Source organism: Danio rerio, chromosome 7 (genome assembly GCF_052040795.2).
Source record: "Danio rerio strain M-AB ecotype USA chromosome 7, GRCz13ab, whole genome shotgun sequence".
Taxonomy (NCBI): domain Eukaryota; kingdom Metazoa; phylum Chordata; class Actinopteri; order Cypriniformes; family Danionidae; genus Danio; species Danio rerio.
In genome coordinates, this window is record NC_141027.1 from 29,963,564 (window position 1) to 29,990,813 (window position 27,250).

General features: G+C 35.6%; 3 protein-coding genes and 1 long non-coding RNA gene across 29 annotated transcripts in view; 3 read left to right on the forward strand and 1 right to left on the reverse strand.

The window, feature by feature from the left end:
- Positions 1 to 3,793, forward strand: part of tln2a (talin 2a) — an 81,051-nt gene extending 77,258 nt beyond the window's left edge. For 12 of the 13 annotated variants that reach the window (XM_087259472.1, XM_087259479.1, XM_087259475.1 and 9 more), the window contains one exon: positions 1,070 to 3,793. In XM_087259472.1, coding sequence (XP_087115598.1) covers positions 1,070 to 1,198 — 129 coding nt within the window. In that variant the 3' untranslated portion in view covers positions 1,199 to 3,793. The remainder of the gene's footprint in view (positions 1 to 1,069) is intronic. The other variant, NM_201193.3, reaches the window with a different exon arrangement.
- A 5,280-nt stretch (positions 3,794 to 9,073) lies between these two features.
- On the forward strand, positions 9,074 to 17,452 carry tpma (alpha-tropomyosin). Its single transcript, NM_131105.2, is given in 10 exon segments — positions 9,074 to 9,243; positions 9,459 to 9,584; positions 12,105 to 12,238; positions 13,342 to 13,459; positions 13,567 to 13,637; positions 13,728 to 13,803; positions 13,886 to 13,948; positions 14,070 to 14,139; positions 16,047 to 16,125; positions 16,984 to 17,452. Coding segments are annotated over 10 exon segments (855 nt in total). The 5' UTR covers positions 9,074 to 9,129; the 3' UTR covers positions 16,988 to 17,452.
- The window catches only part of LOC147836003 (uncharacterized), a 91,561-nt gene continuing 76,476 nt past the window's right edge, over positions 12,166 to 27,250 (reverse strand). For both annotated transcript variants that reach the window (XR_015495752.1, XR_015495754.1), the window contains one exon: positions 12,166 to 12,322. This is a non-coding gene — a long non-coding RNA (uncharacterized LOC147836003). The remainder of the gene's footprint in view (positions 12,323 to 27,250) is intronic.
- fbxo22 (F-box protein 22) lies at positions 19,370 to 26,933 on the forward strand. Of its 13 annotated transcripts, none has more exons than XR_015494792.1 (8): positions 19,370 to 19,539; positions 21,206 to 21,338; positions 21,442 to 21,520; positions 21,596 to 21,697; positions 21,811 to 21,963; positions 23,753 to 23,918; positions 24,457 to 25,390; positions 25,551 to 26,933. XR_015494792.1 is itself a non-coding variant. In NM_001030106.1 (7 exon segments), coding segments are annotated over 7 exon segments (1,158 nt in total). In that variant the 3' UTR covers positions 24,851 to 25,373.

Here is a 27,250-nt window from a genome sequence, read left to right on the forward strand (position 1 = left end):
GTTTGCCATGGCAATGTTGTAGTCATTAACTTTATAATACCTCTGTTATAAAACCGTGTTCTACTTTTCCGGCATTTAACCAATAGCGTCTCTTCAGCAAAGTGATGTCATGCCGCACGCGTTGCTGTCAAAAAAGAGGTCTAGCTCTGTGCCACCGCATAACTATAGCTCTGTCAAAAAATAATAAGAAAATACTTGCATATATATATTGCAGTCCTGATCGGGTGGTAACATCTGATTCCGATCCATTCTAAAACTGCGTGATTGGGTCTGATTTCCAATCACGTGATCGGATCTGGACATCCCTTTTAGTATCTGTTCACTCAAAACATCTGTTTTACAATTTTATATATCACAAATATTAAAATGCTAATAGCTTAGGTTAGTTTAGCCTTTTTTGTCTTTAGACAAGTTTTAATAAAGTCCCAAAGATCAATAAAATTTCCTGTCCTTCATTTTGGTTTTCTTTGAAACTTTTTTTTAAACTTTTAGACACTTTTGCCAGATTTTTTATTTAAATGAAATTAAATTCTTATTAAATAATTTTTTTATATATTTTTTTTTCTTTTGGGTTAATTTGACATGAACAACGCAAATGAATAATACAGAAATTTACAAAGTACCAGAATAATCCAAAATTCTATTTGGCATCCGCAGTCCTTGGACTGATGTTAAAAATTGTCAGCCTTAAATATATTAATATAAAACAATTAATCAATACATAATAAATTCAAGCTTCAAAAATACATATCAATTTTCATCCTTCCTAAAGAATAATCCACCAAACAATACACTATAAAGAAAGCCGACAGAGCAATATCCCACTCATCTCACTCAAACGCATACACAACAGTCATCCATCGATAATCTCATTGATGAAATCAACTCCTTGATCTCCTTTCTGCCATGTTTAGCACCTCATTCTTTTTAATGGTTGCTTGCAGCTAAATTTAATAGTTGAGGATGATAATATAAAACTTTATTATTTTAACATATTCAATATAAATGAGCAACAATGGCATCATCTGGTTGGTGTTTGTGCTGATTTTAATCAGATCATTTTCTTCAGATTATTGCAGCTCAGGAGGAGATGTTAAGGAAGGAGAGGGAGCTGGAAGAAGCCCGTAAGAAGCTGGCACAGATCAGACAACAGCAGTACAAGTTCCTGCCAAGTGAACTCCGAGAGGATGACGACTAATCCCAAATGTTGGCACCCTTGTGATAAGCCTGCCCACCATTTGGTTATTACCGTCAGAACACAGATGAATTTCTCTTCGACTTATAACTCAGTCCATACGACACCTACTGAACTGATGAGGAGTCATTGATACAGTAGCCTGAATTGTGAATTTTTAAATATTTAAACTCTTGAAGAGCATTAAAAACATCGATCATCAGTGAATGTTTTCCACCAAGCCCTCATGAAGAACCTCTGAATTTCTGGCATGATCCTGAACTTGAAATTGTTGTGCATGAAGAGAAAAGAGGGATTACACTTGCAGAAACGGAGACGAATGAAACGGACCCTCTGTTTGATAGCCGTCAATGAAATAAAGCATTTTTAGAGGTTTCAGACTAGAAACCTGATCCTAGAATACAGCCTTTTGAACTCCAGTTGAATGTTTAACGTGTACATTTGTAATGGTGAGATACATTTTATACGCTTCACTTTCCTTGCTTCAAAGTTCACAAATGAAATATATTTATGTAGACAACGAAATGTGCAATGTGAAAGAAAACCACTCAGAGTTTTACGTCTGACACGGATCCTCTCCATCGAAAAGTTATTTTTGAGAATGTACCAGATGTGGTGTTTCATGGAGAATCAGAAGACTGTACTAACCTTTAAAAATACTGTGGAAGTTCCTTTAAACACTTAAAGGAGAACTTCATCCTAAAAATAAATATATTATTTACTCATCCTCAAGGCATCTAAGATCTTACATTCAGATATGTACAATAGGAGTTATGGTGAATAATATCCTGTCTCTTTCAAGTTTTAAAATGGCAGTGAATGCCTGAGCTTTTAAAGCTGCAAAGAGTGCATCAATCCATCAATAAAGTAATACATATAACTGTAATGGGTAAGCAAATAACTTCTGGAGTGAATAATTGGGTTTTGTAAGGAAAAATATCCATATAAATAAATTATATATATATATATATATATATATATATATATATATATATGTATGTATGTATGTATGTATGTATGTATGTATATATATATATATATATATATATATATGTATGTATGTATGTATGTATGTATGTATATATATATATATATATATATATATATATATATATATATATATATATATGTATGTATATATATATATATATATATATATATATATATTTATATATTTATATATTTATATATTTATATATTTATATATATATATATATATATATATATATATATATATATATATATATATATATACTTTATAAACTAAGATATACTTTATAAAACTTTTTAGATATTTTTCTTATAAAAATCCATTTGTTCACTTCAGAAGGCATTCATTACCTTACTGGAGTCATACGGACTACTTTATTGATGGATACATGCACTTTTTGGAGCTTTAAAATCTTGGGAACCATTCACTGCCATTGCAAAGTTGGTAAGAGGATATTATAAACTTAAAACTCCAGTTTGAAAGAAGGAAGCCATGTATATTTTTGATGGCTCGAGGATGCATAAATTCTCAAACCCTTAATTTTTGGATGAACTATACCTTTAAATCTCAAACTGACCTTATGCCGTAGCAAAAAAAACAACAAGATTTCTTACACTCAAATACTGAATGTATGCATTCAATAATAATGTCTGTGGACACGAGAATTTGCTTTCAGAAGAACAGGGCTGAATGAATGTGTTGCACTTCACTTTATGTAGAGCCAGACATTCTGTAACATTTATACAAACGTTTGGGGATAGCTTTTCCTTCTTCTTTTGAAATAATAGGCCATTGCAGTATTTTATGGTGCTGTTTGAGTGAGTTTTCTTTTTCTCATCATTATAAATTTTCTAAACATGCTCTATTTTTTCACATTTATGCTTGTATTTTGGTCATATATGCAACTCAGATTCAGTTCTCAGTGCTTTATTGCTCATCTATAAAACTCTTGTGACTGGCTTTATGTACGTTTAGTTTCAGTGCCTTAGTTTATCACTGTCCAATGACCGTATCAGCTCTCTGACCGTCAGAGACCAGATCAGGTGTTTATATATCTGGCTTGCATTCACCATAGCGTGTATGTGGAAGCTGAGTTGCTGCTAATCTGTTACTGCTCTTTCCTCGATGATGCTCCAAGCTCGAAGGATACGAGTCGGATTTTACTGCGACGTGTTTTTGTCTGTCATAAAGTGGCTTTAAGCAGTTCCCCCTTTAGCTGTAGATCTGCATTTGAAGCGTCTGTCTCCATCTTGCTGTAAATCTACTTGGCTTCTGTACCAATATGTATGTTAAGACGGCTCATTTTTTTGTAATGCATTTCTCATGCATGCTTCATGACATCTAATGGCTGGGTTGAAAAGGTGATTAATTTGCCATCTAGTGCATGAAGATGACTATTGAGGAGTCTACAATTCTGGGAAAGACCTCAGTGAGTCCATGTTTAAAAAAAAAATGAAAGGAAGAAAAACTGGTGACTGTTTGTTTTGGGGTTTGCTGGTTGTAAAAGCTTTTGCATTTAAAGCAGAGAAGGGAAGTTATAAATGTAAAGTGTATGGTTATATGGAAGAGCAATTTAACTTAAAAATAAAGGTTTTCAAATATGTTCATCTGCTGTCCGCTTGGAATTTAATTTGCTGATTGTGCACTGAACAGTCCTAAATATATGGTATGGTAGATTGGGTAACAAACGCTCACCAATAAATAAATAAGTCATTGATTTGACACCTTTTTTATTATTTCTTTATTGATTAAAGTTCTTTATCAAAATATTTGTAAGTTGCCTGAAATTATGTAGTCAAGTCTTTTTAAATGTGAATTTAAACATGCATAATTATCATGATGATGATGATTCACTTATCAGTTCGGTTATTTTGATTTGTTTTAATTAATATTAATTATAGTAGTAATAATATAATAATATAAAATAATAATAATAATAATAAATACAGCTATCAAATATTAAATAAATTATTTTTATAATATAGACTAAATTCACATTGAAAATAAAGTTATTGTTAATCAACTATGAATTCAAAGTAGTTTAATATTAGTAATTCCTGTTCCACTGTATTGGCAAACGAATGAACATTATTCATTCATTCATCTTTTTTTGGCTTAGTTCTTTTATTAACCAACGGTTGCCACAGCAGAATGAACCGCCGACTTATCCAGCATATGTTTTACACAGCAGATGCACTTCCAGCCACAATTTATCACTGGGGAAACACCCATACATTCACACGCATACACTACAGACAATTTAGCTTATCCAATTCAACTATAGCACATGTCTTTAGACTGTGCGGAAAACCTGAGCACCCGGAGAACATGCAAACTCTATACAGAAATGCCAACTGACTCAGCCGGGGCTCGAACAATTGAACTTCTTGCTGTTATAAAAAAGTTCAGTGGTGCAGTGGATAGCACTCTCGCCTCACAGCAAGAAGGTTGCTGGTTCGAGCCTCGGCTGGGTCAGTTGGCATTACTGTGTGGAGTTTGCATGTTCGTCCCGTGTTTGCATGGGTTTCCCCCACAGTTCCACAGAATGAATCAAAGTTTTATTTATTTTATTGATTGAAGACTGAAGTTACAAAAAAACAGAAACCGGAGCACCCGGAAGAAACCCACGCGAATGCAGGGAGAACATGCAAACTCCACACAGAAACGCAAACTGACCCAGCCGAGGCTCGAACCAGAAATTATGGAAATAGAAAACATTAAGTACTATATGATATGCTATTATGCATATGAGTTTAAATAATCTTAAAATAAGTTCATGATAATAACAATCACAAAAACAAAAGGCAAAACACAAAATAGTTGAGTAATATAATAGAATATTTAATGTGCACAATGATCATGATGATAATAATATTAAAGATTTAATAATAATTCACTTTCATTCATTTCTTTATTTTCATTTCGGCTTAGTCCCTTTATTCATCAGGGGTCGCCACAGCGGAATAAACTGCCAACTTATCCAGCATATGTTTTACGCAGCAGATGCCCTTCCAGCTGCAACCCATCACTGGAAAACACCCATACACTTCCATTCACACTCATACATTATGGACAATTTAGCTTACCCAATTCACCTATACCATGTCTTTGGACTGTGGAGGAAACCGGAGCACCCTGAGGAAGCCCACACCAACACGGAGAGAACATGCAAACTCTACACAGAAATGCCAACTGACCCAGCCAAGGCTTGAACCAGCGACTTTCTTGCTAAGGCAAGAGCAAGACCCACTACTCCATTGTGCTGCCTAATTCACATTCACTTATTTTAATTCATAATAATAGTATTAATAACAAAAATCTAATAATTACAGCTATTAAAATATTAAATGAATTATTTGTATAATGCCTATTAAATTCACATTGAAAATAAAGTTACTATTAATAAACTATATGAATTAATTTTACTAATAATTTTTAGTAAAGTAGCTCTTGCACTGTATATTGGAGAATGAATGAACACTTTATTTACTTTATTGATTGAAGTTGCTCATTGCAAAAAGCATTTGGAAGCATTATAGTTTAAAATATATTAGTGTATAACCACAGTAATAGTTATGTTCATAAAATACTTGGCAAAATACTATTAGTAAGTAAATTTTAATAATAATACATTTTAATACTATTAGTAAATAATGTAGTCACACTTTTTTACTCATAGACTTTAAATGTTATAAACATAATATAATGTAAAAAGAAAACAGCAAAGCATGGGATATACCATCATGCAAAATTAGCCAAGTTGTACAAAGTATAGTATCAGTTCATAATAATAATAATCACAAAAAACAAAGGTAAAGTAAAGGAGCGGAAATATTTCTCCAGCTGAATTTAGAAGGTTATAAATCTCTTACAAGATGCCTAATAGAAGCAGGTTTACCTTCTATGTACATTCTCCACCTCTTCCCCATATAGTAATGCTTTGTGAGATTTACACTATTAAAAATGATGATTTGCTTAGATGCCATATAAACTGAAATCAATCATTCCTTCATTCATTACAGGTATCCGGTTTTTGCAGTTAGCTGTCATTTTAGATACATTCTTCATTTTTAAGTGAAGATGGAAAGATCTGGTCCTGTAGATCAGAACTGTGCAGTGTTCAGGCTGTCTCTGCCCCTTTAAGCCGTTAGTCTTGGCACGGGGGGCAGGGCTGGGGTGGTATGTCTTTAGTCAGCATGAGGGTATGGGACTATATTGGGTGGGATCACATACTCAAGGAGGCGCTAATTTTAGTCCCCTGAGAGGAGATGATCATAGCAGATATGCATGTTTAAAGCTTTACAGTTGGTACAATTAGAGTTTCAAATAGACTGGCAAGTAAAACTGACAAATGTGCTTAAACCTTAGATGTTTTCATGCCGAGTTTGTTTTAAGCATTTGACTGTATACAGAGTTTCAGTGGGGGAAGATATTCATGAGAAGTTCAGCTACATGTGTGTCATTTGACTGACCAAAATAATTGAGTTATTATTTAGAATTATACAGCACAAAATCAGCTCACTCTCCAGTAAACAGTCTTACACTTTAAAACTCAGTATGCAGAATACAACCTTGCTCATCTAAAAATTGGCATGTGTTTTTTTGTTTTTGTTTTGATCAGTATTCACTAAATTTAGCCATTCAGTAATAGCCTATTAATTAATTTGAGATTACATTCTTTAACAATACCATTTTAGTCCGATCATAATTATACCATCCAATAAATCACTACAATTATTATTAAAATGATTATCTATAAAGATTATTATGTTTATTTATATTATAGATTATTAAAATAGCTTATTCTCTTTATTTTTTCACTGAAAGTTTATTTGAAGAACCATCAATGCCTCTGTTAAACATTGTAAAAACGTAATGACAAAAAGTCAAGACAACAAATATTTATATGTTGCTTTAACTTTTTTTAATAAGTTAATCAGGTGTCAACTATTTTTTTTATTTATGCATAGATTAACTTAATATTTTAGTCAGTTTGACTGATGTAAGTTGAGATAGAAAAGTTAATTTCAACTAAATATTTAAGGCACCAATAATTGTTTACAGTGTAGCATCAGTGTGAAAGCCCACTTTTTAAAGACATTATTAAGAGTGTACATGACCTCGTTCACGTGATTCAAATCAGTATTGAAGTTATAGCATATTTAGCAGCATCCAGATAATCTTGAAGTTGAATCAAAGGCATTTAACAGGTTGAGGTGCCAGGCCTAAGTGTGTTGCTGAAAGGTTCTCCCCAAGAGGAAGCTTTGCACGTTTGCTGAAACAGCTCTGGCTGTAACTTGTCAGTCTGATCTCTCTCAAGACTAATGAAACTTGACTAGCGATTATAATCTATCACAAGGCAGTACAGAATGTCGATTTGGACATGCCATTTAATGTGAATATACTTTACCATCAACTCTTTCAATAATGCACAAAAATATAACTTAAACACTCTTATAAATCTCTATGCCAAAGAGGAAACTTTTATTGTAAAGATGTCCAAATAAACTTTTTTTGCACAGAAAGGTTCCAAGGTTTTTCATGCAGACATCAATCCCAGTAAGCAATGAATGCAAATGGAAATAGCAAGTGGCCATGTAACAAATATAATTTACTGCACACTAAAATAAATGATTAGCCTAAAATAACAGTAACCAACTAAACATTTTTTTACAAACAAAACTGTAGATATCGTTCAAAAATATGGTCAGTTATGTGTGTAATACACAATGATATTGTAGGAGCAGAAGATAAATTGAGCACGTTGCAAAGCTTGTCTTACAACAGCTAAGAAGAGACTGTGGCAGGTGCTTCTTTCAGAAAGGGAAGGGTAAAAATAACCTTCTGGAGAAAACTCCATGTAATGGGAATGTGAGAGTGTGAACAATTAGGCTAATGTGAAACACAAACATCTCAGCTTTGTATGAAGACGCCAGTTTTGTAATGGCTTTATCCAAATCACCTTGATATTAAGAGCAGGAGATGAAGAATAAAGGCAGTGGAGGTTAAAAACTGTCAAACAAATCTGAACTAAGCCACTTTCTTTCATGACTTACACGTATAAGTTATTCTGACCTAAGTAACCTCGGTGATAAGTGACAATTTATTAAATGGTGCAGCAAAGTCTAGGGAGCCTCTACACGGGGTTTTGTATCTCTTCGCGGCATGGCCGACAGCTGTATCTCCGCCACACGACACGTCGTTGTGATTCCAGGAGATTTGGGGGGTTTTACCGCGGTCGATTAAAGCCAGCGCGGTGCTTGGCAATGAACGCGAGCCTGCTGAGAGATTGCTGTTCAACAGCCACCATATCTAAAGCTCTTCAGATTATGAACAATGCCTGAGGGACTCGTTGACATGCCTCTCTCTCCTACAAGACTGACCCAGAGATAGGAGTCCTCAAGATAGGATGGCTAATCACGAGCCCCTTGGGTGCTGTATAAAATTCGTCGATTACTCTTCACCACTTAGAGTTTTTAAGGGGGGAAATGTCACCTTTTAGTCGAGCTCAGGCTTTATGTGTTGGGATTCGCACATTCAGCAGTTAAGCACGAATTGGGCAAATTGCTTTCCATACAGTTTTGATCCACTTCCCTCATTTTCACTCCGGGTTCAGGGTGTTAGAAATAGGAACACGGCCCCCTTGAAAGACGTCTTGGCCCTCAGATCCCATATTTAGGCATTTCAGTCGTCAAATGTCTGAAGGCAGCGAATCGCCTTTCAGATCTTTAAAAAAAGACGCAAGGAAGGAGGAACCGCGGTGGGTTGCTCCCAAAAAAGTATTGGGTGTCCAGCGGAACTTCTCAGGCTCCTGTGAAGGCACATATTTGACAGGCTACAGCGAGACCAGCTCGCACTCCAGCTCAGCGTTCAGTACAGCACAGACGCTCGAAGCCTCTCTCAGTCCAGTGTTTGGTGCGGCCACACATACACTCACACAGCCATGGATGCCATTAAGAAGAAGATGCAGATGCTCAAGCTCGACAAGGAGAACGCCTTGGACAGAGCAGAGCAGGCTGAGACCGACAAGAAAGCAGCTGAGGAGAGGAGCAAGCAGGTTGGACGATAAGCCGCTTTTTATAGACCGCACTTTACGGACTCTGCTTTTATTGGCACCATTAGCCTACAGCTTGATTTAATTGATTCATTTTTTTCATATCAGAATCTTCTTAATACATTAAAACATTCATATGAATGATTTTGTTGAGTGATGCACTTGTGAATTGTTGCAGTCTCTTTCCATAAGTACTGACACCCCTGCTCTTCCTGCAGCTCGAGGATGACCTGGTCGCTCTGCAGAAGAAGCTGAAGGCAACCGAGGATGAGTTGGACAAATACTCCGAGGCCCTGAAGGATGCACAGGAGAAACTGGAACTGGCTGAGAAGAAAGCTACCGATGTAAGCATTCATGAGCGCAATAAGGCCGTCTGATGTCACCTGTGCCCACCCCTTGCAAGACAGTCAAATTATTATATAGGCAACACATATTTAACCATCATTCAAAAGTACATTTCCCGACTAAACGTATTCAGAGACTGCAAAGCATAGTCTTTAAAGTCACTGGATGCCTTTCTTAAGAGTGGCTGGACCACCTGGTAAGCGGATACCAATAAGGGACAGATGGAAAAACAGCCTGCCATGTGTACAGTTGTAGAAGAGTGTATGCAAATGGCGAGTTAAATTTAGCTGTGCGCTTTATAAGGCAAGTGTCTGGGGGTTCGTCTTGCCCACCTTTAAGCGTCTTAATAGGGGTCCGTGTAGAATTTCACCTCTCCCTCGCCGCACACTCAAGACCATCCGCGATCATCAATCAAGCTAGTTTGATCAACGACAGGCCTACAAATAGGCTAATTATATTATGAATCTCTTACATTTATTATTTTATAGGTTATAGGATTTTTTTTTCACAATGAAACTAACTTTATTTCAACAATATATATTTTATTTATGATTGTTGTTATTATTTATTAGATATTCATTTTGTATATTTAGGTGATTTATAACTCTACATTATATTTATGCAGCCCCTACAATGCATTAATAGCCTGATAACCACCTTTGGAGCATAGACCCAAAAATGAAATGTCCAACTTTAAGTGTCTTTGTTTGGTCTGTTTTTAAAGATGAAACTAATTTGCAGATTACTGGTATAAAAAGTAGACAAATGTTATAAATAAATAGTACAAATAAACCACCAAATATATACATAAATAAATGATCAAATAATAATAATAACATCAATAATAATAATAATGGATAAATAGTTAATTGCAACTATCTATTATTTTCTAATTTTATATGCAATATTTTCTAAAACGTTTTATTTGAAACTTGTGAGAAAATGTCTAAAGTGTGATCATGTTTTTGTGTGTTCACATATTAAGTGCTTAAACGTTCAAACGTAAGGAAACTTACTATTCAAATAAAATGCACCTAAAAAGGACACAACTTTTGGGGGGGGTCAAAAATGACAAAAATTATTACTTTTTCAAACGAAATATCATATATTAGATGCACTTTTTATTGCAAGTTTGAGTTTACTGTTATGAAAAATACACATAAACAATATTTTTAAATTATGTATGAATTATACACACTAAGAAATGCTTGGTTATTTTAAGGCCAAATTGGAAAAAATATTGACAACGAAAACATTGTCTTTTTTCCTATTAATATAATAATAATAATTATAAATTAACCCGCAGTTGGTTTGGTCCCTGTTACACCCCGAAATGGGTTGAAATAACCCAGCAGTGTAGCCTTTTAGGCTAAATTAAAAAATATATTGAAAATTGTGAGAAATTTCAAACTAAACAATGCTCTAAAGCGCTTGCAAAGCGCACTTTGGCTAACTTGCAAAATAATATAACTTTTAAAGTTTCAAAACGTCCTTGAGGCTATATAATCTTACAGTTGCGTAATAATTACAGGAGAACCAAGCTTCCTATGTAGCGTGCGAAGGTTCATTAGAAATACAGGCCAGATTCTGCATTGCAGCAACATGCCACACGATGGCGCTGCACGCTCAGAAAATAGCACCGTTAACATGTTGCACAGAATTCCGCCTCAAAGAATGCACATCTATAGGGGCTTTAAAGTCAAAAGAATATATTATAAGATTAATAAATATTAACACGAATTTAACAACATTAAATTGAATTTTAATGAGTTTTTAAAATAGCCCCCTATTAATACAAGTTGTCCATTATCTGTCCAATAATCATTCTTTCAATAAACGCAACGATATTTTCTTATGTAATTTACAAAATGAGGTTAGGAAGTGGGTGTAAAACAGTAATACAGCGTGAATCGATTGACTTCCGGTGTTTAGTAAAGCGTTACCAGTCACTGGTGGTTGAGATTCACTGTGAACAGTACCGGAGCGCCGCTACGCCACTTATAACCATTGAAATAGACGGTTTAATTCGTGATGGCTGGTACGGCGTATCTAGATGCTGTGAAAAAGAAAATCAGATCCCTGCAAGAACAAGCAGAAGATGCTGAAAGCAGAACACTGAGACTACAGGAGCAGCTCGAGTCCGAGCGCGCGACCAGGCGATCTGTGAGCTCACCATAATCATTTAAGTGCATTAGCAGGAATAGATCACAGCAAACAGGAGAAATGTGCCAGAAAACAATGTTTACATCACGTTTAAACAACATTCTCAGTGTAAGAAAGTGACGCGTAACGGGCGCGTAATACATGGATAACGCGGTGATTTTTTTACAGTAGCACAACATGATTTAATATTTCCCCTGTTAGTCAATACATCTCTCGTTCAAAACAATACAGGCTTAATATTATAGTATGAATAAACGAGACAGTCAGTCCTATATCTTTCACGAAAGCGCCAGTGTAAATTGTTATGAACACCATGTAGGTGTGTTGAGAGCTCATTGCTGGTTGTCTGCGCACAGGCTGAGGGCGACGTCGCTTCCCTGAACAGACGCATCCAGCTGGTTGAGGAGGAGTTGGATCGCGCTCAGGAGCGTCTGGCCACTGCTCTGCAGAAGCTGGAGGAGGCCGAGAAGGCTGCTGATGAGAGTGAGAGGTGGGTATGGAAACTCACAGGACACTTCGTATGACCAGGGCATACTTTCACCCCCCTCTTCCCAATTTAAGGAATAGTCCACCCCTAAAATGAAGATTGACTCAATATTTAATCAGCATCACATGGTGCTAAACTTTATTTCTAGTCTTAAACCTAAAAAGAAGATATTATGAAGAATGTTGGAAATGAGTAACCATTGGCATCCATAATAGAAAAAAAAGATACTATTGAAGTCAATGGGTCGGTTTCAAACATTCTTCAAAATATCTTTTTTGGTGTGTGTTTAGCAGAAGAAAGACATTTAAAAAGGATTATGTAGTTGAGGGTAAGTCAGCAGTGTCAGAATTTTTGTTTTTGGGTTAATTACCCCTTTTATGGAAATATAAGGATGTAAAACCATTTTTTTTGTATTTTTCAAAATATCTTCCTAGTAGGCTATTATTTTTAACCAAGATGTTTTAACCAAAAATGTCTAAATTCATTTTAAAACCAAGATGGATAATTTTGTAGCAATAAACTTGACCTAAATTTACAAATGGAGTTTTGTAATGTTAAAAATGTAGTTAATGATACATCTTTATCTAGCTACATAAAAAAAAATATTAGGATGTAAACTTTAGAAACAGGATTAGTGGGGTGGCTTAAGGGTAGTTTAGGATCAACAGTATAATTATAAATGTAACTACATGAATTAGTTACATAAATTATTCCACAAAGGTATTTTTAAGGGATAGTTCACAAATAAATGAAAATTCTGTCATCAATTACCCCTTCTCCACTTGTTCCAAACCTGTTTAAGTTTCTTCCGTTAAACACAAATAAAGATAGTCTGAGGTTGTAGGAAAAAACAGCCATTGACTTCCATAGTATTTTTTTTTGCCTCTACAATAGATATCGAAGGTTGTTTTTTCCAACATTCTTCAGACTATCTTCATTTGTGTTCAACTCTCTAAAAACTCTAGAAGCTATCTCTTTATGTGAAATGAACAAAGTAAGCGCACTGTATCAAATGATACATGTAAGTGTTAGTATATACATTTAGTAAGCCTCATGATATTCCGGAAGCATTTATAACATCCAAACCCATCTGTTGTGTCTCTCAGAGGCATGAAGGTCATTGAGAACAGGGCCCTGAAGGATGAGGAGAAGATGGAGCTGCAGGAGATCCAGTTGAAGGAGGCCAAGCACATTGCTGAGGAGGCTGATCGCAAGTATGAGGAGGTCAGTTTTCTCTCTTTCTTATAAACCATTATACTCTAAACGGATCATTTCCAACAAATAACAGTGATGTAAACAAGTACACTTAAACTCCTTGTGATGGTGTACAGGTGGCCCGTAAGCTGGTGATTGTTGAGGGTGAGCTGGAGCGTACTGAGGAGCGCGCTGAGCTCAATGAGGGGTAAATACTAACTATTTAACAATATGTTAATCACCTGAAACCCTGTCCATTATAGTTTTGGCATTAATGTTTTATCTCTCCCTCTTCCAGTAAGTGCTCTGAGCTGGAGGAGGAGTTGAAAACTGTGACCAACAACATGAAGTCTCTGGAGGCCCAGGCTGAGAAGGTGTGAACGGTCATCTGCGTGTGTTTGGTTGTGTGTTTGTGGACAGCTTTTTAATCCTGTATTCTGTCTTTCACGCACACAGTACTCAGCTAAGGAGGACAAATATGAGGAGGAGATCAAGGTCTTGACTGACAAGCTGAAGGAGGTGAGTTCACTGTTATTTGTGTGTGTGTGTGTGTGTGTGTGTGTGTGTGTGTGTGTGTGTGTGTGTGTGTTTGTGGATAGATATACTGTATAAGATGGCCTAAAATCTCTCTGTGTTTCAGGCTGAGACTCGTGCTGAGTTCGCTGAGAGATCAGTCGCCAAGCTTGAGAAGACCATTGATGATCTGGAGGGTACGTCAACTCACACTTCACTGGTTTTTATGGTGCTGTTAGACAAGGGTTAAAGTAAGCTAAATAGAATTAGTGTAAAAGTATTCCTATGAAAACACCACCTTGGAATTGTAGGGTTGTATTTGCGATCTGTGCAGTTTTGAGGCTTTGCATTCCATATACACTCTCAGAAATAAAGGTACAAGAGCTGTCACTGGGGTGTTAATATCTCAAATTAATACCTCAATGGTACATATTAGTACCTAAAAAGTACAAAAGTGGTCCTCTTTAAATTCGTAGGTACTAATATATACGTTTGAGATACCAATATGGACTCTACGCGTGTAAATGTGTACCTTTTGAAAAGGTACCACCCCAGTGACAGCTTGCGTACCTATATTTCTAAGAGTGTAGAAGAAGTGGTTTGGGGGATAGTGCCTGTCATACATGAAAATGACCGAGAGCTAAAATATATATTTAGAATGAACAATATTAAAATCCTCCAAAATGTTGTAATCATCATTTATAGATAGATTTTTTAAAATAAAAAAAACTAGCCTCTTTTTATAATTAAGGTTCTATCATGCAAAACATTTATTGAAGTCATATTTGTTTCTGTTTATATTAGAATCAATGTTTCACTTATGATATTAATTGCTGCAATAAGTGTGTTGACAATATGTTGACATATATGAGAATGTTCAATTTAATGCTGATTTATTTATTTATTTATTTATTTGTTTATTTATTTATTTATTCTAAGCTCGGGTTAAGCTAAATATTTTGTCCTGTGCAGATTTTCATTTTAGCTAGCATTCATTTTGAAATGTATGCCATTATAACTTGAATTTAAAGTTGGACTCAATGTCGTCCTTGCCTCTAAGATGATCCTGATTAGTCCTCCTGTGTGTATTGGAAGTGCTAATTGGTTAACAAATAGAACCTTATAGAAGCAAGATCAAGCTTGATAGACCCTTTTTATTTTCTACAAATGCCATAATTTGATTTCAGTGGTGTAAAGAAACAAATCACAGATACTCCAATTACTGTGATTGAGTAGTTTTCTTAGGAATTGTAATTTACTATTTAGTTTTAAAAATGCGTACTTTTACTTTCCATTGAGTACATCTTTAGTGATGCATTGGTACTTTTACTCCACTATTTTCCTTCAAACTGCACTCACTACTTTAGTTTTTCTTGTCTCTGGAAAGTGGCTGAGTAAAAATATCCGTCCTGTGATTCCAGTCTAATCAAATTGCACATTAAAAAAATGGCTCCATGCTGAACAACCTCAAGACATTGTTGTTTTATAAATGGTGCAAACGGTTTAGAAGCATTAAAAATGTCCGAGATGTCCTAAAGGTTAACATAAGATGACCGAGAGACTGTTTAGGCTGCATCTGAGAAGATGATGGATGTTTACTGTATGATGATTGACATCGCAAAATGGCCCTAAACAATAACGGAATTCACTATAGAATGATACATTTTTACACACACGCACAAATTGCATGTAAACACATCAACCTTTTACAGTGTAATACTCACTACTACTCTTGAGTACTTTTAAAATGTCTACTCTTTACTCATACTTTGAGAAATATTTATAACAGATACTTTTACTCGCACTGCATTTTTTGGCACGTAATGGTACTTTTTCCTTGAGTATGATTATTTTGTACTCTTTTCACCACTGCTCAATTTTAACCAAAATGTCTAATGGATGCTTATAATTCCAAGTTGACCGAATAGCTCATTTCACCAGCTTATTTCACTTCATTTTCTTAGTCCTTTACTTTATCTGTCTATTTTCGGCTACTTGTTGCTGTTCATTTCACCTTTGCACTGCTTCCTCTCCCTCATTGTCTTGTTTTCTCCATTCTTTTCCATTCCTCCCCACTTGAACATCCCTTAATTGGCTACTTTAGATGAATTGTATGCCCAGAAACTCAAGTACAAAGCCATCAGCGAGGAGCTGGACCACGCTCTCAACGACATGACCTCCATGTAACTATCCCCACCTGTTTTTTGTGTGCACGCATTCTTTTGCTTTAATGGCATTCATAGTTTCTCTGTGTGCAAATATAAGCACATCTTTAGGTTTGCTAAAGGGTTTTAGACTAAATGTAGGATTATGTAAAGCCTGCATCACATACAGTTCAAGTCAGAATTATTAACCCTCCTGAATTATTTTTTCCCCCAATTTCTGTTTAACGGAGAGCAGATTTTATCAGCACATTTCTAAATATAATAGTTTTAATAACTCATTTCTTATAACTGATTTATTTTATCTTTGCCATGATGACAGTAAATAATATTTTACTAAATGTTTTTCAAGACACTTCTCCACAACTTAACGTGATATTTAAAGGCTTCACTAGGTTAATTAGGTTAACTAGGCAGGTTAGGGTAATCAGGCAAGTTATTGTATAACAGTGGTTTGTTCTGTAGACTATCAGAAAAATATATAGCTTAAAGGGGCTAATAATTTTTCACCTTAAAATGGTTTTAAAAAATTAAAAACTGCTTTTTGTATAGCCTGAAATAAAACAAAAAATACTTTCTCCAGAGGACAAAATGTTATCAGACATACTGTGAAAATTTCCTTGCTCTGTTAAACATCATTTGTGAAATATTTAAAAAAGAAAAAACATTCAAAGGGGGTTAATAATTCTGACTTCAAGTGTATGAGTTGTTTAGTTAAAGTGAATGTATGAATGATGAGATAACACACAAACAAACACACACTCTCTATTATTTGCAATGCATGATTACTCCTTTTTTATCTCTTGCATGCACTTTGTTGTTTAATATCAGCATCCCTAATTTGTTTCAACTCTTTTTTTCTCCTCCCTCCCTGCACAGTTAAATTTTTTACATCTCATCTCTGGCTCCGGGCACCATCTGAGCGGCATCTCCTTCATTTCCTCCATGTTTCTCTTCTTTTCTTTGTTGCCGCTTTTCTCCATCGCACTATTCTCAGTGGGAATGGAGGACTCAGCTCTTTAGTCCCATCATTTGTACAGAAATTTTTAGCTTTCTGTGAAATAAAATTTCCTCCCATCTCTGTAAGCTCCCCACTCCTTTCTCTCTTTAGTATGTCTTAACTCTTTTGATTTCTTATGTCCTTAATTTATTGTCGAGAAGCTTGAATAAAATCCAAAAAAAGCTCCTTCTCATCACCTCATGTTGCTTCTCTCTTTGACAGTTCATGTTTACCTGTAATGCTCATATTCATACCATAGGAATCCACAGTGCAGGTTCTGCTGTAAAAGTTTAAAGATCTCAGCATAACATTTAATAAATTATTTTGGGTTAATGTTTGTGAAACTAACATCTCTCCTAACATCTCTCTTTTCATTTCACTCTTCTCTTCTCTTCTCTTCTCTTCTCTTCTCTTCTCTTCTCTTCTCTTCTCTTCTCTTCTCTTCTCTTCTCTTCTCTTCTCTTCTCTTCTCTTCTCTTCTCTCCTCTTCTCTTCTCTTCTCTTCTCTCCTCTTCCTTCTCCAGAACCGCTCTATCAACAGCTCCAGAAAAACCGGGTCCTTTCACATGAGCTCAGTTTAGCGCTGAATGAATTCTGACCTGACTGTAGAATAAGAGAACTTATATACTAAATAGAACACTAAATATTATGTCAGTTGTTTGTGGTGCAAATCAGTGATTAGTGAATAATCAGTGATGACAGATTGGAACAATTCTATTACTATTCTATTGCTGTTTATATTGAAGATCTTGAGCTTTTTGTGTGTGTGTGTGTGTGAAGGTTAAAACATGTGATAAAGCATATGCATTTACAGTTACACAAAAGTTATAGTTATTTAAAGTATACATAAACGTTTTCCTTTAAAAGGTAACAGGCCTCGTCCTTTTAAAATATTTTATGAGGGGAAAATCTTAACATAGAAAGGGACAAGTGCCTTCTGCATTACATAAATCACGTTGGATCAATACCAAAGGTAGTTTGTTGTGGGAGTATATTGCTATATTTCCAGTAGTTGAACTTTTAGAATCAGAAAAAGGTTATTAGAAGTGGCTATATCAATAACTATCAACCCAAGCTTATTAAAAATGTGTGCAATTAGTAATATTCAGATACAACAAGCAAATCTCAGGTAAATTAAGAAATATTCTACCAGAAACGTACATTTTAACTTATAAAAATGTGACAGGGCCTTACATTTAAGGTTGTTCTCCTCCAAAAAAAACTTTAAAAAACACGCAAAAAATCATACCGTTCAATGATAGAACACATCCTTGATCACTGTCAGCTTCTTCTCTGTCAAATGATGTCACTTCTGAGTCATAGCCATAAAGGTGTATTGCACGCATCTTATGTTACATTTAATGCAAATCTGACAGGACTGACAGAAACATTGGGACAATTGTAAAATAGTATTTATTTATAGAATAAATTTATTATTTCATGTTTTTAATCAATTGATGTGAATGATAACAACTTTAACTGGCTATTTATTAAGTTTTTTTCTTCTTCAAAATAACAGTTTATAACATAACAAACTATTAAAGCTGACAGAGTTTGTACATTTGTAAAGTGTTTTGATAAAGAAAAGAAAAAAATCTGGGAACCAAATGAATGACATATTCTTTTACAGAACAACTCACTTAAAAATCAACCATCAGTCCATTTTAGAAATATTTGGAATGAAATACTTCTTATTCACTGTATTTGCGTTTTTATTTCAGGGAACGATAATGTACGTTTTTGGTAGAATGTGCCTCAAATGTTTATATTTTCTGGAACAAAATGACGAATAAATTATGAATATTCCTGAATAAAATTACTTATTTCAAAATGCCTATTGTCTGTTTCACATACTGTATGGCTTTGTGTGTGTGTGTGTGTGTGTGTGTGTGTGTTTGTGTATTCAGTATAGCCCTCTTATACAGATCAAATTTACTATAAAAAATAATAAAAGTTATTTTTTGTAATAATTTTATTGTAACCAAAAATAAACCATGGATTGCCTAAAACCACGGTAAAGTCTTACTGCCACAGTATTTCGAAGTAAAATTTTGGTTATTCTTCAAACGGCAATCCTTCCACCTTATACACTTTGGCTAAAATAAAATCACGATTTATTTTGTATCGGAATATAAATGCTTCTTTTGAAGTATAAATATACAGCCTAATATGAATAACTAATATGAACGTGTTTCAGTGTTGGTTCAGATGTTTTGATGTTCAAGTCTGTGAGACTTTTAAATAACTTCCGGTCCCGCCTCTTCCGAGCGTTGGGTCAAATGTGAGAAGAGAGTACGTGCGAAAATGGAAGGGGATGCAGTCCCTCCAAGCATCTTGGGGGAAAGTAAAGCAGGATATGTCCTGGGCAACGTTGCGGAGGTCGTGGAGAGGATTTTGACATTTGTGCCCACTAAAAATCTCTTCCGGGTAGCAAGGTAATGTTTTTTTGCTAACTGCATATGTTTTAACCTGTTAGCTTTGTGCTAATTTGAACACCATTCACTCCATCACTGCTTGAGCGTTATTTGATAAGCTCAAATTACAACTCTGGTTTATTATTACATCTTCAAGTGTGACTGGACTGTTCCGGTCTTTCTGGTTTCTTGTTTTCCTTCCCAAACAAGACCAGCAGAGACCCATCAGCTGTTGCTAAAAGAAAGTAACTCTAATGGGTTGATGTGGATTTTCTCTTTCTAAAGCGCAGTCAGATGATCTGTTAATGTTTCTTTAAACAGTTAAACACGCAAGCGACCAGAGCTCTAGAATAAATTAAATGCGTTTAAAACCTCTGGCTTAATCTATGAATGAGTTCAATAATACTTTTATTTATATGTTTTATCTTAAGTTATTTACAAATGAGAACAGTAGAGGCAATTCACACAAACTAAAGAGCATTTAAAAAAATGTATGTACATATATATATATATATATATATATATATATATATATATATATATATATATATATATATATATATATATATATATATATATGAGTTTATACATTTTCATTAGTTTATTCATGTGCTTGGGTTGAGCCATGTATAATAACTAACAACAGTGATGCAATTTTAATAGCATTTTAAAGTATAAACATATATTAATTAACATTTAATAATAATATTAAAGTAAAATATGGTGGGATTTTATTTCTAAAAAAATTAATTTATCACAACAAAGAACTGAATTCCTATAAAACAAGCGCTTAATTTTTGATCCAGTGTTTTCAATGCTTGAAAATTGCTTAGGTTTTGGATAGTGCTTGAAACCCTATAATAATTTGATGCTAAATAGGGAATAGTAGTTAACTTAATAAATAAAATAAATCAAGTATATTGCATTTTCATAAAATTAAAACTTAAAAGACTGTTTTACTTTTCAGATGACATTTGAAATGTTGTAATGTTGGGCTTGAAGCAAACATACCATCAAATTTGTTTCTTCAAACACTTTACTATACTACAGAGTAGGCATGGGATGATAATTGTTTTCAAGGTTTTCATGATTTGGAAAAGTCAAGTTTTTAAACCTGCCAAAATAGTTTGCTATACTTCCTACGGTATATGAAAGTTTTATTTATTTATTTTAATTTATTATACTTTTTTTTAGGTCAACAGCAGAAAAGATATCCAAAGATGCAGTTTTAAATTGTAAAGAAATCTGTGTTTTGGAAACTAATGAAAACAGCAGAAGTCAATGATTCATTTAAATTTGTATTATTTATAAATATTTAGCTCGACATTTTTTCTGAACCAAAATATTTAAAAAGTTTTTCAAAAGAAAATATTTTCTGTTCAAAGCATAAACAAAGTTGTTGTTTTTTTTACCCAGACATTTAAAGAAAACATATTTTAGAGCAGTGATCACAATACCGAGAAACAGTGATATTTTTGTGTGTGCTCCCTTATACTGGCTAATGCCTACCACATAGTACTAAAACAAATGGCATCTGAAATGAAATAGCATGCATACACGTAAATATGTAATTTGCCACACTTGTAAAGTCCTGGACACGTTTGAAAATGCAGGGAAAGTGCCTAAATGTGCAAGAATTCTTTATCTCAGTATCAGTTTGTATGTAAATATCTGTTTTTTTCTGCAGTGTGTGCAGACTATGGAGGAATTGTGCACGCAGAGTATTGAGGACACAGCAGAGACTGACTTGGCTCTCCGCCTCAGGCTCATCCATATGCAGGGAACATGTTTTGTTTACGACCATGGAAGAAGACTTGGAGGTCTGATCGTCTTCGATGCATATTAGTAATGAAAAGAAAGTTATTATAAACTTTTGTAAATCCAAATCTCATGTTGTTTAAATGTTTGTTTGACTACCTGCAGAATGTCTACCTTCTGCCTCAGACTGCTCTCTTAATGGTAGATGGGGACTTCATCTGGCCTTATACTTACTTAACTGATAGTAAGTTACTTGATTATATGCATTGAAAACATCTCGGTCATGATAATGAAAATAACCAATTTTTAACCAATACAGCCAGGAGTTGTGATGAAGTGGTGCCAGATCCTGTTGAGAAGCTTAGACGTATACTGCCTAAAAACTGTGACATCTTAGGCATTGTTGCAGCAGGAATTGTGGGTAAGACTCATTGTTTTTCTTTCTATGTTTTTTCTTTACTTGTTATTTGACTTTAGTTTATAGCTTTATCTTTGGCAGAGTGTGATTGTTATTTCTTGGGCTGTGCTCTATAGTGACCCCCAGTGGATCCCCCAGCAGCCCCCCACAGGAGCACGAGGCGGGTGAGGCTGGTTTTAGTCTGCTTTTTCCTGCCATGGATGGGGTCACCATCCAGTCATTCCACTTCTGCAAAAAGAGCTTCAGTGACACGGCAATGGAGGAGGCAGGTGAGGGCTGGTTTATAGTATATTTGTAAAATGTAGCAACTGGTGCATTTTTTTGGTCCCCCGAGACATTTACAGAACAACAATACTGAGGGTTCTTAAAAATGTCATGCTTCCCTAAAATTATTAAAACTAATACTATTATGAAACATTTTAAATAATTGTTCTCTATTTGAGAATGAATTTATGAGTTTAAAAATGTTTATTCCTGTAATACAAAGCTGAGTTATTTGCAACTTTCTCCAGTCTTTAAAGACTGCATGTTCTTTCTAAAACTTTTTTTTTGGAGTTTTTATTATTATTATTATTATTTGTTTTGAAAATTGTTGTTGCTTAATGTTGTGTAAACTGACATATTTTTATGTTTTTTAAAATAATAATGTATTATTTAATTACTTATTTGTAAATGTCTTTTACTTCTGATCAATTTAATGCATTTAGCTGAATTAAAATACATTTTAATGGCCCGTTTCCAGTGGTACGTTAGGGTATGGGTCACCTTTATCAGGCTTGCATCTCCACTACTAAAGGGTACCAATGGTGGGCTTGGTGTATGACAGAAAGTTTCAGTCAATGTCATTTTCGCCCCAAAATTTCTATAGTAAAGCTTTATGGGTCGTTTATATATCATTTGAGAAGCACTTCTCTCAAAACAGATGCTTTATACACAAGTACTTTTGTATAAATGTTTATTACTAACTTTTCTATGAACATGAGTTGATTATAACTGCAGATCAATGTCAGTGCGAAATAGCCTACTGTAACGTCTGCAAATATATAAATATTATATAAATAATATAGCATATATGAACACGTACAGACCATTACAGTCTCCGATATGTTACCAATTACAGAAATACTACACACAGCATAAATTTGGTCTTTATTTAGGTTAAAAAACAACAGAAAATAAAGCCCACAGTCAGTGCATACCTCTCATCTGTGTCTTTAACATTCAGCAGCACATGTAACCTCTTGTTAGAGGGTAATTCCATTCAGAGTTCATAATAGTCCAAAAGGTGAGGATAATTGTTAAATATGGCAGTTTGTTCGCGTGTGCTGAAAAAATAATGTGCTCCTTTTTTTCCGGCTTCTGTTTTTTTTCGCACGTAACTCACGTTTTTCAGTTTCTGACAGGATCGATCGGGTTTTAAAAAGCATGTCAATAATCAAGCGCACCTTATTATCATGAGATTAAGAAGTTTGTTATTTCAAATATTGATGTGTGGCGAGCGTCTGTCTGCATTGTGGTGATGTTTCTGATGCAACGAAACCACTCGTGCTTCAGACTGGCTCGTAAAAAACTACAGGGTACAGGGTAAAATCTGCTCTTCTTCTTGGCTTTGTGGCTGTTCATCAAGACGAAGACAAGGTTTGTTTGAGCCCGGGTCAACCATGGCTCGTTGTTATATGTATATATAATTATGGTGTAATCTCTCGGCTGTGTATTTAAAACATGCCGGTTCTTTTGTTTTCATTCTGGCTTGTTGCATGAGCGAATGACTTATCTCTGTAAACCAATAGCATTCAGCTGCGCGTCTGGCTCCGCCTTTTGCTACACTTGGTATCTTTTGCAAAGGGTGCCGAAAAAGTGGTACGGTTCGCTTTTAGGTACCCTTTGACAGTAGAAACGCCATAAAATTGTACCGAACCGTATTGTACAGTACCACTCACTGGAAACGGGCCATTAGTGACCATTAATTTCTAACCTTGTGCTCTTTGAATGGTAGTGTAAATAAGCATTGAATTTACTGCATGGTAAGTCATGTAAATCTTTTAATTTGATTCTTAGGGTTGATTAATAATCCTGATCTAAAGGTGGTGCTGATGTTCAACTACAACACCTATAAACCTGGAGGTGGACGCTTTCTTAACAAGCTACTGGAACCTCTTTCCCAAAGTAACATACTTGTAGTCGGAGGACAGGTCGAGAGAGAGTTTACCAATGAGCCAACCTGGTAGGTGAAGAAAGTTAACTGGTTTAGATCAGTCATGTTAGTTTCTGTTTATTGTGTGCAAAGGTTTTTATGGTCTCTTCTTTTTCCTCAACTGCCCACTATTTGATCTACTGAGCTAAGTTTACCAGTAAATCATCAGTTTCTAAAGTACTCAGAAAAGCCTGTTTGGCACCAACTGTTCCACATTCAAAGTCACTTTCTTCCCCTTTCTGAGCCCAAGTCTGAACTTGGCCACATCTACATGCTTAAATCCACTGAGTTACTGCCACATGGTTGGCATTGAATGTAAAATCTCCATGGCTGTATCTAAAATCACCCCCTATACCTCTAATTAGTGTACCGTTTTGAGAGAGCAGCCATTTGCAGTGGTGTCCAAAATCATAGTGCACTTCTGGAGCACTTACTGCTTGAATTCACTCACTCGTTTTCATTCACTTCTGTAACCGGACAATATTTGTAGACAAATTCAGGGTATATGTGGTGTTTTCAGGTACAGCCCATCAGTGAAGTTAACACACATTCTGCTGTCTGTTTGCAGCTGTTCTGAAGACTCCTATGGGGCAGTAGGTCTGAGCATCAGCGGCTCCAAGGTCCAGGGTGCCTCCGTTCTAGTGGAACAGGACGTTAGCACTGCCAAAGGAGCCGAGGCTACTATCCAGCGGCTGAAGGCTGCTAATATTCCTGAGAGAAACACTATGGGCTTTATGTTTGCCTGTGTGGGTCGTGGCCACAACAGCTACAATGACCAGCTGAATGTGGAGGCTGACGCCTTCCGGAAGATCTTCTCCAACATCCCACTTCTGGGATTCTTCGGCAACGGGGAGATCGGCTGCGACCGCATTGTCAAAGAGAACTACACACTGAGCGAGACCGATGCTGATGGACTACAACACTCTTTTACAACAGTCATGAGTCTAGTGCATTTTGGATAGTAAACTAAGCATTTTCCAAAACCCCTAGTGTGCTTGGTGTTTCAGGGCAGACACCGAATGCTTGTTGAAGGTCAGATCAGGTAAAAATCTCCTAGGTTCTTCTTTGTTTTATTTCTAAAATCAAAATATCAAATTTTTAGCTGGTTTGGTTAAACGCTTGCCATGACCTAAAGGTAGTGGATACAACAGCACTGGCATCAGAAATCAACTGGAGATTAAAAGCTTGTTTATTAGCATGCTAATTTTGATGTCGCTGAAGTTGGGAAATGCTGAACGTTTGTAAAGAATGGTTGGGAATTAGGTTTGAATGGCACGGTGCTAAACCTCGACCTTTGACTTGAGTTTTATATGTAACACTTTGCGTAGAGCAGAGCTGAATTCTTTCAACTAATCAGTTTTCTTGTGGGCCAAACAGCTCACTAAAGCCTTATACACGAGTAGTTTTTATACATTTACAACGCACTTTGAAAAACAAAAAGCTAACTGTGGAAAATTTGGGGAACCATGCAGCCGTTTAACAGTTTTGGTTTATATCAAAAGGTCTCAACTCAATTCCTGGAGGACCGCAGCTCTGCAGTTTTGCTCCAACCCTATCAAACACAGCTGATCCAATTAAACCATGTGTACTTCAAAAGAGTCATTACCACCTTGATTAGTTGGATCAGCTGTGTTTGATCAGGGTTGCAGCAAAACTGTGCAGAGCTGTGGTCCTCCAGGAATTGAGTTTGAGACCTATGGTTTGTATCATGGGACTTTGGTTTGACTAGGCTACCTTCACCTAAGTTTAAAAGTGTTCAGATCAATGTGCTGACCTTTTTCTTGTATTTTAAGTTTAATCAGTTACATAGTGATCCAAATTGTATAATCAGTGCTATGAAACTACAGGAAAAGCATTAGCAATGGAAGACTGTAGAACACAGGTCTCAAACTTGATTCCTGGAGGGCCGCAGCTCTGCACAGTTTTGCTCCAACCCTAATCAAACACAGCTGATTCAACTAATCAAAGTGTTCAAGACAACTAGAGACTATTAAGCAGGTGTGAGTTGGAGGTGGTTGGAGCTAAACTGTGCAAAGCGCCCTCCAGGAATTGAGTTTGAGACCATTGCTTTAGAGCTGGAGGGCCGCAGCTCTGCACAGTTTTGCTCCAACCCTGATCAAACATAGCTGATCTAACTAGTGAAGGTGTTCAAGACACTTTTGAACTCCTCGATTATTTGGATCAGCTGTGTTTGATAGGGTTGGAGCAAAACTGCAGAGCAGCGGCCGACCAGGAATCATGTTTTTGGGACCATTGATGTAGAGCAGAGATGCACAAACTCAGTCCTGGACGGCCGGTGTCCTAAATAGTTTAGCTTCAACTCCCTTCAACACAGCTCCCTGAAGTTTCTAGTATACCTAGAAAGAGCTTGATTAGCTGGTTCAGGTGTGTTTAATTGGGGTTGTAACTAAATATGCAGGACACCGGCCGAGTTTGGACATTGCTGATGTAAATGATTAGCTTCTGTTGCTTCGTAAGAAAAGCTTTATCAGCTCATGTAAATACAATAAGTAACAAACAAATACCATTTCTAAGTGCCCAGAGTGATAAAGGACAGAAGTCACTGTGTTTTCCCTCCTCTGTCTGTCCCAAAATCTTATATATAAAATCCTGTACACTTCCTTCTGGCTAGATTTTCATTCCCGTGTTCATCAGTTGAGTTAAGTCAACGGTTAGTCAGTCATTCTGTGCTGTCGCTTAAATAACACAGTGTTGTTCACAGACGAGTGAACTGTTAAAGGGCCGTCTGTCTGCATTGTGGAGATGTTTCTGATGCAATATTTAGAAGTTTGATTCAGTGTTGTTGCCAAATCCTCCTCTGTTTGCTCCTCTCAGCATTTGTTCTGATGATAAATAATCCTTGGCTTTTATATTGCTTTAGCTAACAGGTAAGTGACTTTTTACTGCTGCCGTGAATGTTTTATGGCTGTGTTGTTGTTTATTTTTCTTTACTGTTTACATGTGCTACTGGAAAAGTTCAATCATTCAGTTTGCTCATGTTGTCTGACATGTAAATTATGTATATAATAAAACCCAGATAAAGGTTTTGTGTTCCCATTTATTTCAATGATGAAAAAGGAGGGAAAAAAACATAACTTTATATTTGAATATTTAAAAATATATAAATCACCGAAGCTGGAAGAGAAAAATATGCCACATTTTGTCTTCCTCAGCAGCTCCAGGTTTCTTCAGACTCATTTTTGTAAATTGAAGTAATCAGGCATGTTTGTTTGATCGTTGAAGCTGTAGCTGGCATCATGGTGGCGCAGTGGGTAGCACGATCGCCTTACAGCAAGAAGGTTGCTGATTCTGATTCGAGTTCCAGCTGGCTCGATTGGCAATTCTGTATGGAGTTTGCATGT

Bases quoted from the DNA above. Each gene is read 5' to 3' on its own strand.
- fbxo22 (XM_087259489.1), top strand. From the start codon at position 19,409: ATGGAAGGGGATGCAGTCCCTCCAAGCATCTTGGGGGAAAGTAAAGCA. The intron at 21,339-21,441 runs GTCTGATCGTCT...GACTACCTGCAG, and splicing joins CCATGGAAGAAGACTTGGAG to AATGTCTACCTTCTGCCTCA. The intron at 21,698-21,810 runs GTAAGACTCATT...TGTGCTCTATAG, and splicing joins TGTTGCAGCAGGAATTGTGG to TGACCCCCAGTGGATCCCCC.